General features: G+C 46.3%; 1 protein-coding gene across 2 annotated transcripts; it reads right to left on the bottom strand.

The window, feature by feature from the left end:
* Window positions 1–254: 254 nt before the first annotated feature.
* On the bottom strand, window positions 255–16,602 carry LOC115184884 (phosphatidylinositol 4-kinase beta). Of its 2 annotated transcripts, XM_029745455.1 has the most exons (13): window positions 16,477–16,602; window positions 12,453–13,189; window positions 11,975–12,343; window positions 4,817–5,044; window positions 4,450–4,677; window positions 4,240–4,349; window positions 3,911–4,015; window positions 3,662–3,785; window positions 2,381–2,494; window positions 1,662–1,813; window positions 1,339–1,471; window positions 862–982; window positions 255–647 (listed from the first exon to the last, which is right to left on the bottom strand). In XM_029745455.1, the coding sequence occupies exons 2-13, from the start codon at window positions 13,167–13,169 to the stop codon at window positions 466–468; spliced, it is 2,583 nt and encodes an 860-aa protein (XP_029601315.1). In that variant the 5' UTR covers window positions 13,170–13,189; window positions 16,477–16,602; the 3' UTR covers window positions 255–465. The 2 variants fall into 2 exon arrangements, with proteins under 2 accessions (XP_029601315.1, XP_029601316.1); XM_029745456.1 differs by lacking the exons at window positions 11,975–12,343; window positions 12,453–13,189 and having other exon boundaries at window positions 16,477–16,600.
* Window positions 16,603–16,869: the final 267 nt, after the last annotated feature.

Below are 16,869 nucleotides of genomic sequence, written 5' to 3' on the forward strand. Positions count from 1 at the left end.
TCCCACTGGGGTGACAGATTGATTTAAAGGGCTGGTGAGTGTTATGTATATCTGAGGCACAGGGAAACTGTACCATTACATACTGCAGAGAGGGGGAGAAACAGAACACATTCCTCTTGGAGAAAACAAAGCACATTGAAAGATATGGGGGTAAAACAGACAGAAACAGAGAGACGTGAATAAAGATGCAGGAAAAGATGAAAACCACAGCTGAAACCTCTCCAATCTCCTGTCTAAATCCTGTGAGGAAGGACATCAGTCCAAGGTTGAGGTGGTGTTAGAAACAACTATAAACTATGACTGTATTCTGTCTGTAGAGGTATGGGGACTAGTAGGGGGAGTGGTCTCTGCCCGTGGTGCGGCCTCTCCAGTCCATGTATGTCCACTGCACATTTAGAAACATACACACTCATGCATCCTTTCCATACACACGTCCTGTACACACGCGCTCACACACACACACGTTCACATGATGCCGTTGGTGAGGTACTGGAAGCCGTCATAGAGCTTGGTGGTGATGGAGCGCATGGATCCGTCCACCATCTGCTCCACCAGGACCTGCAGCTGTTCCTCCGTCAGGCTCATGTGGAAACGCTCCTTCAGGGTCCGGATGGTGCTGGAGCCGTGGAAGCAGGGCAGCTGGGAGCCTGGTAGGGAGAAGAGAGGGACACTGATGAAGTACAGTGTGGTACTTATAATGACCAAGTGTACTTATCGATAAAGCACTTTCCTTAAAGTTAAAGCTACTTTACAGGACTAACTAAAGCTAACATGACTACCATACAGACTAGGACAAGAGAGACATGTCATGACTGATACACAGTTGTGGGTCAGGACAATGTAACAATGACGAGTAATTACCTTGCTGCATGATCTCCACTATCTGGATGACTTTGTCCATGTGTTTACGTGCTGCTATCAGGCCCTGCAGCATGAGCATCTTATAGTAATTAAACATGTCTCCATCCAGACCTCCCATCACCTAGAGAGAGAGACAGAGTATCTTCTAGTCAATAAACATGTCTCCATCACCTAGAGAGAGAATCTTCTAGTCATTAAACATGTCTCCATCACCTAGAGAGAGAGACAGAATATCTTCTAGTCATTAAACATGTCTCCATCACCTAGAGAGAGAGACAGAGTATCTTCTAGTAATTAAACATGTCTCCATCCAGACCTTCCTTCCACCTAGAGAGAGACAGTCACAAGAAACACTGTTTTAGTCAATTAGCTTTGTTGAAGATGGCAAAGTGTTTCAAATCTGTGCTTTACTCCTGGTTCAACAGAGTGCAAATCTGAATAAGAACGTCGCATTAGCGTTCCTGTCAATTAACTCACGTCTACAAACTCGTTGGTGAGCTTGAAAGCAGAGGTCTCGAAGCCAAGGTTGCGGGGCGAGCTGGACAGGATGAAGCCAAAGTCTATGTGGATGATGTGGCCCTCAGCGTCCAACAGGATGTTGCCATTGTGTCTGGAGAGAGATGACAGGGAGGAGAGAGATGAGAGAACAGAAATGGTCAGAAAGAAAGAGGGAAAATAAGAGAGTGAACAGAATGTAAGTGATGAGAGAGAGATGACAGGGAGGAGAGATGAGAACAAAATGTAAGTGATGAGAGAGAGGATAGAGGAGTGAATGAGAGGAAGTAGTGGGTGTGTCTGACCTGTCTTTGACCTGCAGCAGGTAGCAGATGAGACAGTAGCCTGCACAGCTCTGGACAAAGTTGCGCTGGGCCGTGAGGAAGGCCTCGGTGGTGTGGGTACCGTGTTCCTGCAGGAAGTAGTCCAGCAGAGGCATCTGGCTCTGTTTCTTCACCTGGCGGAGGGATATCAGAGAACTTTAACATTTAAAGTCCCACTCCAGTCTCCCTTTCAGATCATGTAACATATTCTTTACTTAACAAAAGGCACATCTTAATAGGTGGTCCAGTCATGACATAGCACGGGGCGGATCCCATCAGACCAACTCATTGAAGTTTGCAGGACGTATTTAATAATAATTTGGTGGGTATTATATACATGTGTGAATTGGAAATGTATATATATTTTTTTTTTTTACATATCCCAACTCCCCCTGAGACACTCTTGGACAGTGGGGTCACGGTCAGGGCATTATCAACGGTGACTCAGGAGCAATTAGGGTTAAGTGCCTTGCTCATGGGCACATCAAGAGATTTTTCGGCTTGGGGATTCGAACTAGTGACCCTTCGGTTACTGGCCCAACGCTCTAAGGTCCTAGCCACTAGGCTACCTGCCGTGTGCCCCTGGGAGAAAAGGTACTGATCTAGCTGGCTGAGGGGGAAAGGTACTAATGTTAAATACTACTAATAGTAATGTTTGTTTTTGCGTGTGATTCTGTTGGAGCCTTTCTGAGCCCACTCACCTGGTGGATGGACACTGCGTTGACTATGGGTTCAATCATGCCGCTGTCAGAGGAGATCACCAGGATCTTGTAGGGTTTGATCCAGATAGGCACGCGCTCCTGTTCCCAGATGATCTGGGAGAGGGAAGAGAGCAGTACATAATTAGTCCAGATAAAGTATATACAGGAGATTATACAGTGGGGCAAAAAAGTATTTAGTCAGCCACCAATTGTGCAAGTTCTCCCACTTAAAAAGATGAGAGAGGCCTGTAATTTTCATCATAGGTACACTTCAACTATGACAGACAAAATGAGAAAAAAAATCCAGAAAATCACATTGTAGGATTTTTAATGAATTTATTTGCAAATTATGGTGGAAAATAAGTATTTGGTCAATAACAAAAGTTTATCTCAATACTTCGTTATATACCCTTTGTTGGCAATGACACAGGTCAAACGTTTTCTGTAAGTCTTCACAAGGTTTTCACACACTGTTGCTGGTATTTTGGCCCATTCCTCCATGCAGATCTCCTCTAGAGCAGTGATGTTTTGGGGCTGTCGCTGGGCAACACGGACTTTCAACTCCCTCCAAAGCTTTTTGTGATCATTCTTTGTGACCGTTCTTGTGATCATTTTGACCCCACGGGGTGAGATCTTGCCTGGAGCCCCAGATCGAGGGAGATTATCAGTGGTCTTGTATGTCTTCCATTTCCTAATAATTGCTCCCACAGTTGATTTCTTCAAACCAAGCTGCTTACCTATTGCAGATTTAGTCTTCCCAGCCTAGTGCAGGTCTACAATTTTGTTTCTGGTGTCCTTTGACAGCTCTTTGGTCTTAGCCATAGTGGACTTTGGAGTGTGACTGTTTGAGGTTGTGGACAGGTGTCTTTTATACTGATAACAAGTTCAAACAGGTGCCATTAATACAGGTAACGAGTGGAGGACAGAGGAGCCTCTTAAAGAAGAAGTTACAGGTCTGTGAGAGACAGAAATCTTGCTTGTTTGTAGGTGACCAAATACTTATTTTCCACCATAATTTGCAAATAAATTCATTAAAAAACCTACAATGTGATTTTCTGGATTTTTTTCCCTCATTTTGTCTGTCATAGTTGAAGTGTACCTATGATGAAAATTACAGGCCTCTCTCATCTTTTTAAGTGGGAGAACTTGCACAATTGGTGGCTGACTAAATACTTTTTTGCCCCACTGTACTGTAGTGTAAATGCTGGGTGTGGATATGTAGAAAGTAGAGGTTCATCTTTGCTGTGTATGTGGAGCTAGAGAGAGTCCATTCAGAATGACCTGGAGCTGCTGCAGCACTTGAGAGGCCAGGAGCTCTTGCCGAAGGTCGTCGCCACACTTGACGATGACTGACAACAACCTCCAGGTAGGGATGTGTCCATATGGGGAGCCCTCCCTTATCCGACTGTTCAGAACAACACAACAAGTACAGGCACACACAATTAGCAAAGCCCAAACCTTTCCTCGCCTTGAGGTTACCATCAAGGCATGCAACACCTCCACGGTCCACTGTGGGGATTGAGTACGCACTGAACCTTCTCCTGCCACGGCTCCTTGAGGGCCACTGCTGAAGGGTCCTCTGGGTCCCGCTTGAATGTGGTTGGTGTGTGAGCTAGCTGCTCTGAGAGACGCCGCCTGTGTAGTGGGGGAAACGCACACATTCACCATCACTACTGAAGAAGCATCATATACATCAGTTTGAAAGACCACATTATACCACCCAATGAAGAAACATCATATACATCACAGTTTGAAAGACTACATTATACCACCCAATGAAGAAACATCATATACATCACAGTTTGAAAGACCACATTATACCACCCAAAGCTAGCTCTCTCCCAGCTATTCCTCTGTACCTGATGTCTCCAGCAGCGATGAAGATGGGTTCCTTGCTGTCCAGGCTGGTGATGCTGTCCACTGAGAACTGGGAGATGTTGTCACAGCTGTTGGTGTGGAACTCTGGGAGCTGGGATAACAGAGGAGAGGGAAAGAACAGGAGAGAGGGTGAGTCCACAGCCCATACTCCTTCACTACCTGATAAGGGTAGGTGGGCTGCTGACCCTTACCTCCACCTGCAGATCCCCGATGTCGTCCACAGACCAGGCTTCGTTATCCTCATCGTAGTTGTGAACCGTTGAGAAGCCCCCGGCTCGCTGATCCACCATGATGCCGCAGTCCGGAAGGTTCTCCACTGAGCGCGTGCTGCGGATCCTCGTCTCGGAGATCCGTACCGGAACGTTGGACGTCTCAAAGTCCTCACACTCCAGAACCTCCACATAGATGAGGTACGGCGCCTGATGAGGTAGAGGTGATTGTTTACATGTTTGTGTTGGTGCGTTGTTTCATTCTACACTGTGTGTGTGTGTGTGTGTTGTTTCATTCTACACTGTGTGTGTGTGTGTGTGTGTGTGTGTGTGTGTGTCTCCCCCTCACCTTGTCTTTGGAGTTGAGCACCACAGCCTGTGTGTGAGGGACGCGCACCACATGGTGGTCGAAGGCGGCGGTGGGCAGCCAGACGCGGGCGGGCAGCTTGTGGTTGAGCAGTGACAGCTCCGAGATGAGCCGGGACGTCTTCTGCTCCTTAGTGGGCAGCGTGGCCAGCCGCTTCCCGATGCCCATCAGGGACTTGATGAACTCTCTCTGGGGTGCCAGACGCGCCGGCTACAGAGGAGGAGGAGGAAACATGACAAGAGTAAATAAGATGTATGAACATAATGACCTTAGGAGGAATAGTGTTTTGTTAGAATAGTTCAGTGTTGTGTTGGAACCAAATACTCTACAACAACACACCTTCTCGTGTTGACCTCCAGATAGTAGGGAAATCAGAGCACCACTCCCATGTCAAATTACAACAGCAACTTAGATGTACAGCCATGAGCCGCTGGTGCATTTGTGTCAAGTTCGTTTGAAATGATTCAGAAGTCAAGGCCCATTATTGCAGCTGATTCAAGTGAGCAAATGTGTATAATCGCCTGTAATCTCAAAATAGCGTTTTAAAAAGCCGAAACACTTCAGCAACCAACTTGACACAAATGTCAGAAGACTAGTTGAAACAAGAAAGACCACAACTTGAAACCATTAGCAAATCATTCATTTGAGGCTAAATTATTGCAGCAGTGGTTTAAAGAAGTCCAAGTTTACACAAGCCCCAAAACATCATATACACACATATTTTATTCCAAAACAGGAAAAATAGATAATTAAACCAATAGAGTGGAGGTTTATAAGCATGTATCACAATCTGCACCCGTAACAACCATAGATACACAACTGAAATATGACCCCAAAAAACAATGACAAACGGATCCCACTACTGCCACCAATGACCTGACCTGACCCCTGACCTGAACCCTGAAGACTATTTAGCTCTGGAGCCCAAAGTTACATATTGAGATACATGCTTACGACTCCTCACTTCACATACAGAGAGTAGTCTATAACCCGGCTGCCAATGGAGACAGGCAGCCATCATCCCAGAATGCACCACAGAAGTCTGTGGTGATGGAGGCCGTTAACTTACTGTACCAGTCTTAGTCTAACAATCAAGACTTTCAGAGCTGGAGCTCAGATCCTGGGAAAGGTGAGAGGTTAAAGTACAAAGTAAGGAAAGGAAAGGGGGGGTGGAGGGAAAGATAAGAATATTTACTTTATTATTATTTTTGTTTACCAGCAACGAGAATCAGAATTAGGTAGTATCAGACTGTATGCCCCCAGTGAATGGGAAGAGGCTGCATTGTGTGCCTGTGTATTCCAGGGTCTTGTCGTGAGGAGTGACAACATATCTGCAGCTCTACAATGATCCCAGTTATCTGGGTGAACTACTACTAACACCCTCATATGATACTAAAGGTCACAGAGCATGGGGAATAGAATAGAGGAAATAGAGACATGAGAGCTATGTCTATAGAGCATGGGGAAGCAAGGACAAGGAAAACATTAAGAGAGATGAGCAGAGAAAAGCTTCCTTTATGAAAGTCTAGTGACATCCAGTGTTTAATGAAAAATGAAGAGCTGAAATTACTTTGAGTCAATAGGTCGAATATTCAATCCCTTTGTTATGGCAAGCCTAAAAAAATTCTGGAGTAAAAATGTGCTGAACAAGTCACATAATACGTTGCTCTGTGTGCAATAATGGTGTTTAACATGATTTTTGAATGACTACCTCATCTCTGTACCCCACACATACAATTATCTGTAAGGTCACTCAGTGAATTTCAAACACAGATTCAACCACAAAGACCAGGGAGGTTTTCCAATGCCTCGCAAAGGCACCCATTGGTAGATGGGTACAACAAAAATAGAAAAGCAAACATTGAGCATAGTGAAGTTATTAATTACAATTTGGATGGTGTATCAATACACCCAGTCACTACAAAGATACAGGCGTCCTTCCTAACTCAGTTGCCGGAAAGGAAGGAAAGCGCTCAGGGATTTCCCCATGAGGCCAAAGGTGACTTTAAAACAGTTAGAGAGTTTAATGGCTGTGATGGAGAGAACTGAGGATGGATCAAAAACATAGTTACTCCACAATACTAACCTAAATAACAGAGTGAAAAGAAGCCTGTACAGAATGAAAAAATATTCCAAAACATGTAACCTGTTTGCAATAAGGCACTAAAGTAAAACTACAAAAATGTTGCAAAGAAATTAACTTCATGTCCTGAATACAAAGCATTAGGTTTGGGGCAAATTCTTGTAACAACAAAATGTGGAAAAAGTCAAAGGGTGTGAATATTTTCTGAAGGTTCCACACAATCACTAGACACCTTGAACTTTCCACTCAGCTTAACAACTGATGGCACAATAGCAGTCTTCGTTCAAACCATTTGTGTTTACCAGCCGTTGCAGCAGGTCACGTGAGACTGAGACAGCATTTTCTGCTGCACGATGACATGAAGTTGGCCCATCACATAACAGTATATTTAAATTCCCTTCCTGAATTGGCCTGGAATTGATTCTGACCTGGCACCATTGTATTATCCACGTCATAATGGGGCAGTATGTCTCTATAGTGGAGTCTCAATAAGAGTGGGGAGGTTGTGTTTTGGGTACCTCTAGAAGAACAGTGATAAGGAAGTTGTGTCAATGACTCATTGATGACTAAAGGAACTGAACTGGTGTATCAGTGACTCATGAAGAGATTTGCACCCCAATGTTCAATTGTGTATCCAACAACTAACTAAGCAACTAAAGTGTTCAAATGTTTGATAACAGACCCTTTCATGCATGAGAAGACTGCCTAATCCTAGATTATAGCCCATATCAGGAGAGGGCACTTCCTTTTACATAATGACAGCTCTGCCGTTTCAGGGACAGTCCCTGAGCACCCTGTAGTGGTGATGACTGAATCACTGAGTACCTTTACATGCACACTAATAATTAGATAGTAAACTGATTATGGCAGTAGGCCAAGCACGGCAGCAGTCATGTAAACACATTACTCTGCTTATCTCAAATCGGCGTACGGTCATAATCAAAGTAAGCATACACCAATTAAAACAGCTGGTTTTCTGAGCAATCTTTCAAATGACTAGGACATGTAAAGGCCTTAATCAGAGTTGTAGCAGTGTAACTGATCTGCACATGTGCTAACACGAACAGCGCAAGCTTCCTCCTTTAGCACCAGCGAAGTGAGTTCAGAAAAACTGAAAGTATGCATCTTAGAAATAGTTTTCACATTCAAACTTTATATGTCCAAACTCAGACTCAAATATTGTTCACAAACATTTATTTGACTGGTGATTTTCTGCACCAGTCCCATCAGGTAGCCTGATTTCAGATGTGTCCATGTAAACTGGATTATTAGGGGAATCGTTCTTCTTGCAAAGCATGTAAATGTTTAAATCGAACTACTATATTAATCTGATTATTTACAATAACGGTACTATTGTGTGATGTAAACATCAGCTACCCATCTTCCTTCAACGATGATGACAAGAACTACCGGTCTTGTCAGCATAGCTAAATTAACCATTATGACAAATTCTTTACTCTGGTGTTTTAGTATCCAATAACAACCAGGTTAATAACCGAGTACTGATGATGTCGCCACATGGTCAGTCGCCATAGCGAACTAGTTTCTCCAAGATATCACCAAACCTCAATAGAGACCTCTGGGCATGGTGTTTCTAGAAGCACTGTGACCCTACAGTAACACTGTCTCCATGTTTGTATAACATTGTCAGGGTGTCATGATGCCACTGTAAACCGAAGAGGGAGCTAAGAGAGAAAGGAGGAAGTGACCAGAGGGAAATCACTGAGCTTGAAACTGAACTGCTGATTAAGTTTGGTGTGGTAGTCACGTATACACATGCATGCACGCACGGACACACACATACAGAGCTTAATTGGTCAAAGGTCGTCTCTTCAACATTTTTACATTTGAGTCATTTAGCAGACGCTCTTATCCAGAGCAACTTACAGTAGTGAGTGCATACATTTTTATACTTTTTTCGTATTGGTCCCACGTGGGAACGGAACCCATAACCCTGGCCATGCTCTACCAACTGAGCTACATGGTCCCACGTGGGAACAGAACCCAAAACCCTGGCCATGCTCCACCAACTGAGCTGCATGGTCCCACGTGGGAACAGAACCCATAACCCTGGCCATGCTCTACCAACTGAGCTACATGGTCCCACGTGGGAACAGAACCCAAAACCCTGGCCATGCTCCACCAACTGAGCTGCATGGTCCCACGTGGGAACAGAACCCATAACCCTGGCCATGCTCTACCAACTGAGCTACATGGTCCCACGTGGGAACAGAACCCATAACCCTGGACATGCTCTACCAACTGAGCTACATGGTCCCACGTGGGAACAGAACCCAAAACCCTGGCCATGCTCTACCAACTGAGCTACATGGTCCCACGTGGGAACAGAACCCATACCCCTGGACATGCTCTACCAACTGAGCTACATGGTCCCACGTGGGAACAGAACCCATAACCCTGGACATGCTCTACCAACTGAGCTACATGGTCCCACGTGGGAACAGAACCCAAAACCCTGGCCATGCTCCACCAACTGAGCTGCATGGTCCCACGTGGGAACAGAACCCATAACCCTGGCCATGCTCTACCAACTGAGCTACATGGTCCCACGTGGGAACAGAACCCATAACCCTGGACATGCTCTACCAACTGAGCTACATGGTCCCACGTGGGAACAGAACCCAAAACCCTGGCCATGCTCTACCAACTGAGCTACATGGTCCCACGTGGGAACAGAACCCATACCCCTGGACATGCTCTACCAACTGAGCTACATGGTCCCACGTGGGAACAGAACCCATAACCCTGGACATGCTCTACCAACTGAGCTACATGGTCCCACGTGGGAACAGAACCCAAAACCCTGGCCATGCTCCACCAACTGAGCTGCATGGTCCCACGTGGGAACAGAACCCATAACCCTGGCCATGCTCTACCAACTGAGCTACATGGTCCCACGTGGGAACAGAACCCATAACCCTGGACATGCTCTACCAACTGAGCTACATGGTCCCACGTGGGAACAGAACCCAAAACCCTGGCCATGCTCTACCAACTGAGCTACATGGTCCCACGTGGGAACAGAACCCATACCCCTGGACATGCTCTACCAACTGAGCTACATGGTCCCACGTGGGAACAGAACCCATAACCCTGGACATGCTCTACCAACTGAGCTACATGGTCCCACGTGGGAACAGAACCCATAACCCTGGACATGCTCTACCAACTGAGCTGCATGGTCCCACGTGGGAACAGAACCCATAACCCTGGACATGCTCTACCAACTGAGCTGCATGGTCCCACGTGGGAACAGAACCCATAACCCTGGCCATGCTCTACCAACTGAGCTACATGGTCCCACGTGGGAACAGAACCCAAAACCCTGGCCATGCTCTACCAACTGAGCTACATGGTCCCACGTGGGAACAGAACCCAAAACCCTGGCCATGCTCTACCAACTGAGCTACATGGTCCCACGTGGGAACAGAACCCATAACCCTGGACATGCTCTACCAACTGAGCTACATGGTCCCACGTGGGAACAGAACCCATAACCCTGGACATGCTCTACCAACTGAGCTACATGGTCCCACGTGGGAACAGAACCCATAACCCTGGACATGCTCTACCAACTGAGCTACATGGTCCCACGTGGGAACAGAACCCAAAACCCTGGCCATGCTCTACCAACTGAGCTACATGGTCCCACGTGGGAACAGAACCCATAACCCTGGACATGCTCTACCAACTGAGCTGCATGGTCCCACGTGGGAACAGAACCCATAACCCTGGACATGCTCTACTAACTGAGCTGCATGGTCCCACGTGGGAACAGAACCCATAACCCTGGCCATGCTCTACCAACTGAGCTACATGGTCCCACGTGGGAACAGAACCCAAAACCCTGGACATGCTCTACCAACTGAGCTACATGGTCCCACGTGGGAACAGAACCCAAAACCCTGGACATGCTCTACCAACTGAGCTACATGGTCCCACGTGGGAACAGAACCCAAAACCCTGGACATGCTCTACCAACTGAGCTACATGGTCCCACGTGGGAACAGAACCCAAAACCCTGGACATGCTCTACCAACTGAGCTACATGGTCCCACGTGGGAACGGAACCCATAACCCTGGCCATGCTCCACCAACTGAGCTACATGGTCCCACGTGGGAACGGAACCCATAACCCTGGCCATGCTCCACCAACTGAGCTACATGGTCCCACGTGGGAACAGAACCCATAACCCTGGCCATGCTCTACCAACTGAGCTGCATGGTCCCACGTGGGAACAGAACCCATAACCCTGGCCATGCTCTACCAACTGAGCTACATGGTCCCACGTGGGAACAGAACCCATAACCCTGGCCATGCTCTACCAACTGAGCTGCATGGTCCCACGTGGGAACAGAACCCATAACCCTGGCCATGCTCCACCAACTGAGCTACATGGTCCCACGTGGGAACAGAACCCATAACCCTGGCCATGCTCCACCAACTGAGCTACATGGTCCCACGTGGGAACAGAACCCATAACCCTGGCCATGCTCTACCAACTGAGCTACATGGTCCCACGTGGGAACAGAACCCATAACCCTGGCCATGCTCTACCAACTGAGCTGCATGGTCCCACGTGGGAACAGAACCCATAACCCTGGCCATGCTCCACCAACTGAGCTGCATGGTCCCACGTGGGAACAGAACCCATAACCCTGGCCATGCTCCACCAACTGAGCTACATGGGACCACGTTTGAGTCTCTGTGGATATGTAACCATGACACTTTCTATACAGAGACAGAAGAGGAAGTATTATTCCCTGCTCTGTCTGGAATATGTGCATTCCATTGACCCCTCACCCCAATAGCATGTCATCTTCGGGCCTATTTTTCAGACAACTGGTGATAACAGCTACAGATGAAGAGTGCTGGACTGTGAACCTCTTTCTGTTCTTGTATAATGCCCCCCCGTTGGACCTCAAGCAGTTGCTTCCAAAGTTAGCTATCCCACTTTGTGAGATACCTGCCAAGATACAGAGAAACAAACTGACTTAGTGGAAAACAAAAACGTGTATATACTCCCAGTACACACCTCGTCCTGGTTGCTCTCCACCTTGGGATTGCTCGCTGTCCTCTTCAGGTTGCTGCTCAGGCTGATACTGACCGTGGCGTCTGACTTGGAGCGCTGATGCGTGCGCTTAGTCGGCGACAGACCGTGCTCTCCGCCCAAGCCGTGCCCGTGCAGGGATGGCGCAGCGGTGGGAAGTGGGCAGAAGGGGGCCAACATCAGTGGCTGGCGGGCACGGACCGCGGCTGGTTTGAGTTCGTCGGAGAAGATGAGTTTGCGTAACTTGGTGCCGCGCGAGTGTCGCTGTGTGGAGATGTGCATGTCGGAGGAGTAGGCACCCAGCAGCCAGGCGCACTGCAGCGAGAAGGAAATACTCTGACGGCAGCGGTGCACCTGTGGTGGGAAAAAATGATTTGATGTGAAAGGAGCTTTAGAGAGGATACATTTGTAATTCTGATGAGTAGCTAGCCACGGAGGCAGTTCAGGGAGGTAACATACGCACCACGTAGGGCTTGATGGCGTCTCCCACGTCCTCGTCCATGTGGATGTACATGTTGAGCAGCTGCGGCAGGTAGAAGTCCACCTCCTCGTGGCGGAAGCTGAACAGACGGTTGCCGATGTAGGCCTGCACACCTGGCTCCTTGGAGTTGTGTAGATAGGAGATGGCCATTGACACGTCGAAGAGTTTGGACTCAAACAGCCGCAGCAGCCACGACTGCTTGGAGGGGTTATGGCGCTGGCGCCGCCGCGCGCTTTTCACCGAGCCTGGAGGCAGTGCCTCAGAGTCCTCCTCCCCGGGGATTTTTGGGGGCTTGATAGGCTCTGTATGTACAGTCCCGTTGACCAGTGTTTGGTCTGTGCTATTGCCACCATCAGACCCAGAACCTGACCCCTCACTTTCACCTTTGAGGAACTTCACCTTCTGCAGCACCTCCTGGCAGGCCATCTTGGCCACCTCGGGGTCGATGACCAGGGTCAGCTCACCCACGCCCTCTGAGATGACATCCAGGGGTGGGCTGGAGGCGACTGGACCATCGCTGTGACTGGGGCTGGGACTGGTGGTCTGCTGGTGGTGGTAGGATCCAGAGGAAGGGGAGGAGGGCAGAGAGAGGGAGGGAGAGGAGGAGATGGACAGAGAGGAGGAGGCTGTGGAGGGGCTCTGCGGTTCTAGTTCCTCTGGCTGTACAGCAGACAGACCCAGCTCCGTGTCACCCATCATGGCCGCTCACCACACTCCCACTGGGGCCACAGAGAGAGAGAAGTGGGGAGGAGAGGATGATGACGAGGGGGAGAAAGGGTGGGGGTGGTAGTGTGAGAGAGAATAGGAAACAGAAAGAGGTTTCATCATAATTTTTTGGGCAGTCAACGTGTGACAGGCCTGTTTGTGGCGGTCATGACATTTTGTCAGCAGGTTATTGTCATGCAAAAGACTGCCGGTCTCACGGTAATTGACTGTTAATTAACAAACACGTTTAGCATATCCAGGCCTCCACGCATACAAGCCGCATAAAAGCCTTTGGAACATCTACATTAAAAAAGAAATAAAGTTGAATAAATCTATTTAATATACACAATCACAATGAATCCATTACGTATTTTTTGGCAGGTCTTAAGAAACATGATATGAAGAAAATGTATTTCAGAAGAACATGTTATCTGGCTATGCGCCGTGCCATAGGCTGTAGGCTTGTTAATTTAGCAGAAAATATATTCTTATATGTCCCGTGACATTATTTGATATGATTTTATAGTATGAAGAATATAATTGAACTTAGCCGAATAAAATAGAAATGATATTTTTCCCATTCCGGAGTGAGTGTGCATATGAAGTGGCTGTGTTGAGCATAAAAGTGAACATTTCAAACAGGTCCTATACACTAGATTTAGCAACTTTAGCTGTATGCCATGGCCTCTCTAACCCTGTTCCTGCAGCTACCCAGTGCTTACATTTGGGAAACCAAGTGAAATCTGTTCATGAACATTGATAGTAAAGTTTTTACAACTAAACATATTTCATTTAACCGTTGCCAGACAGACCCTCTCCCTGCGGGCTGGAGAAAGGAATGAAGGAGAGAGACGAGGGGATGGAAACAGACAATGGTGAGATATTCTGTAGCTAAAGGTAATGTGTCAGCCTATTCATTATTAAAATATATTACTAGGCTATTCAAAATCAAATACACTATAATAGTAGGTTAACTCTATAAGCCGCCCTGCACAACTAAGGAACCAACAGCATGGCCTAGGCCTATACGTTCTCTTCCAGACTCATGGATAGAAATGTTGGAGCGTAGCATAAGGTAACCAGTCCATCCAGTATGCATAATAATACAGCCCACACTCAAAGGCCCTTACTAGAACTCATTTCATTTTGGAGTATAGGCTAGACCAATTATGTACTAAAGACACCTTAAATCAGTTTGTTTTACATTTTTCTGCCATGCGTAATATGCGGTAGGTTATGTATTGTATAACGGCAAAATCATTATTTTAATTCCATTTGTTTTGGGCTTGGGCTCATATAATAGAAGCCTATAGGTATGTATAAGCTGCAATATGTCAATGGGTGTTTTGAATGAATCATCACCTTAGAAAGCGCTGTCCATTTCGTTGTGTTAGGCTTTGAAACAACATCCACAAAGATCATGTTTTCCACTCAGTTTCAACCTGTTGTTGAACTTCTTTCTTCAAATTGATCAATCACCATTGAGGTGAGTTTTAAAAGCACATTACTGTTTTGAGAAGTTTTTGATGCGATTTTTGACTGCATTTGCATCGATATCAGAGTGGTTGGAGGGACAATAGAGCCCTGAATACCAGGCCGTTAGGGACCTAATGGTCATTAGCGAGTTGGGTACTATCAAAGCATGTCTAGAGTGTATAAGCGGTGATTACCGTGACTAAGCGGTCATATGGAATTCTACTGCGGTAATATGGTCACCTCAACAGCCCCTAGACAGGCCGCAAGTCTGCAAAACACAGCCCATAGCTCCTTTGATTCTTCATATAGCATTTACATCGAACATGAATCAGGTTTGGACTAAGTGGAACAAGGTGCTCAGTGTGTAAAATGGATCTGACAATCTGTGTCAGTCTTCCCATCAGTCAACTAACATACTGTCTGTGAATGTAGGCCAATGACCTTTTCTATGAGTCACTGTCCATCTGTCTGTCCGTCTATGAACGTGTTCGTCTGACTGCGGTCACTGTGTTCCGTCAGGCCCTGCCATGTAACACACATGGCCATACACACCTGCTAATTCTACTGAGCAGATTAGCACCACAACCTAGTGCCATGTACTACAGGCCCAAAGCAGGTGGAGGGAGGGTTTTGTCTCTGAAACCTCTGTTATCCATCAGGTGTCAATCTTCAACATGGTTAATAGCACCCCATCACAAGCCATCCATCAAGGAACACAGTGAACATGGATCTACCAGAAACTTCACGACTACTAAGATGAAACCAATACATTTTTCACATTGTTGAATCAACAACGTGGGCTAAGTGCCTCGATCATTGAGAAGAATGGGTGCAGTATAACACTGGTCCTGCTGTATAATACTTGTGTGGGTGGTGGAGCAAAGTACTTCCTCATTGGGCTAGTATCCATCAGTCTTTTTCTTTGTCCAATATGCTGAAAAATGTAAACTCAGAAAGGGCTGGTGGGTGTAGAACAGAAGTGTCAGGTTTGTATACAGTGTTCAGCAGATGGAATATGAATTAACCCTTCGCTAGCTGGCTGCAGCAAGTTGTTGTTGAATTAGCCGTTTCAAGAAGCAGGGACAAGACAGGGAAATACGCATAGCTAGCACAGTTATCCTAATCGTCCAAACATAATCATACAGGTGTCTAGCCAACCAACACCGTCTAGGCAAGGGGTGGGGGTGTGTCATGGAGATAGGTATACAAACATTTGACACGTGTGGTTAACGTTATAAATATGCTGCAGTTGCGATTAATTTTGCTAGCAACTAACGTTGGCAAAACATTTACTAGAACGCTAACGTTAGAGATGGCTAACTCGCTTCAGATGAGTAACGTTAACGTTAGAAAATCAAACACTAGCTAGCTAACTAACTGACAGTAGTTAGTTAACAGTTCACTAGCCAGCTAGTTGTCGAGCTTGCTGACTAGTTCAGAGCGTAACGTTATTTGCTAGGTAGCTAACATTAAACTTTTTATTTTAGTTAGCTATAACTTAGTAGCTATAGCCGCCTCCTCATTCCTGGTCAGATTTAGCTATCTAGCGTTAGCTACCTATCTTCCTTAAACGATGACAAGAAATACCGTTATCTTAGTAGCTAGATTAACCATTATGACAAATTCTTTACTCAGGTGTTTTTGTATCTAATAGCTAGCTACCAAGTTAATAGCCGACTAGCTGCTAACCTAAACCTGAGGGATTAACGTTTGCTTGCTAGCACATAAGTAGATACACCAGCTAACTTGCGTATCAAACTCCTCGTTGTCTTGGAGGCCACGCCACTCTTTGAGTGCTATGAACAAGTAGAAACATAACTCCTACCTTTAAATTGTATTGGCTGATTAGTTACGTTTTTTTTAAAATCCAATTTCTCTGCTCCATTTAGAATGCGTTCAGTCCCTCGATGTGCCGAGTTCTCTGAACTACTTATTGGAGAGGTGACAGACAGACTAGGGCTGCCTGCTTAGTGCCTGTGTAAAATATATTTGTGCATTATGACAAACTACTCCACAATAAGTGTTATTAATATTGTTGTAAAACATGGAAAATTGCTGAATGAAGAACGTGTAAAATTTTAGCTACATCCAAAAGTGCGTAATAGGGTAGAGTAGGGTACACTATGCTACCACTGTATTATACATAGGCCACAGAAGGTTAGTGGCACCTTCATTGGGGAGGACCGGCATATGGTAATGAGTGGAAAGGTATCAACCA

The sequence above is a fragment of the Salmo trutta genome, chromosome 3, assembly GCF_901001165.1.
Source record: "Salmo trutta chromosome 3, fSalTru1.1, whole genome shotgun sequence".
Lineage (NCBI taxonomy): Eukaryota > Metazoa > Chordata > Actinopteri > Salmoniformes > Salmonidae > Salmo > Salmo trutta.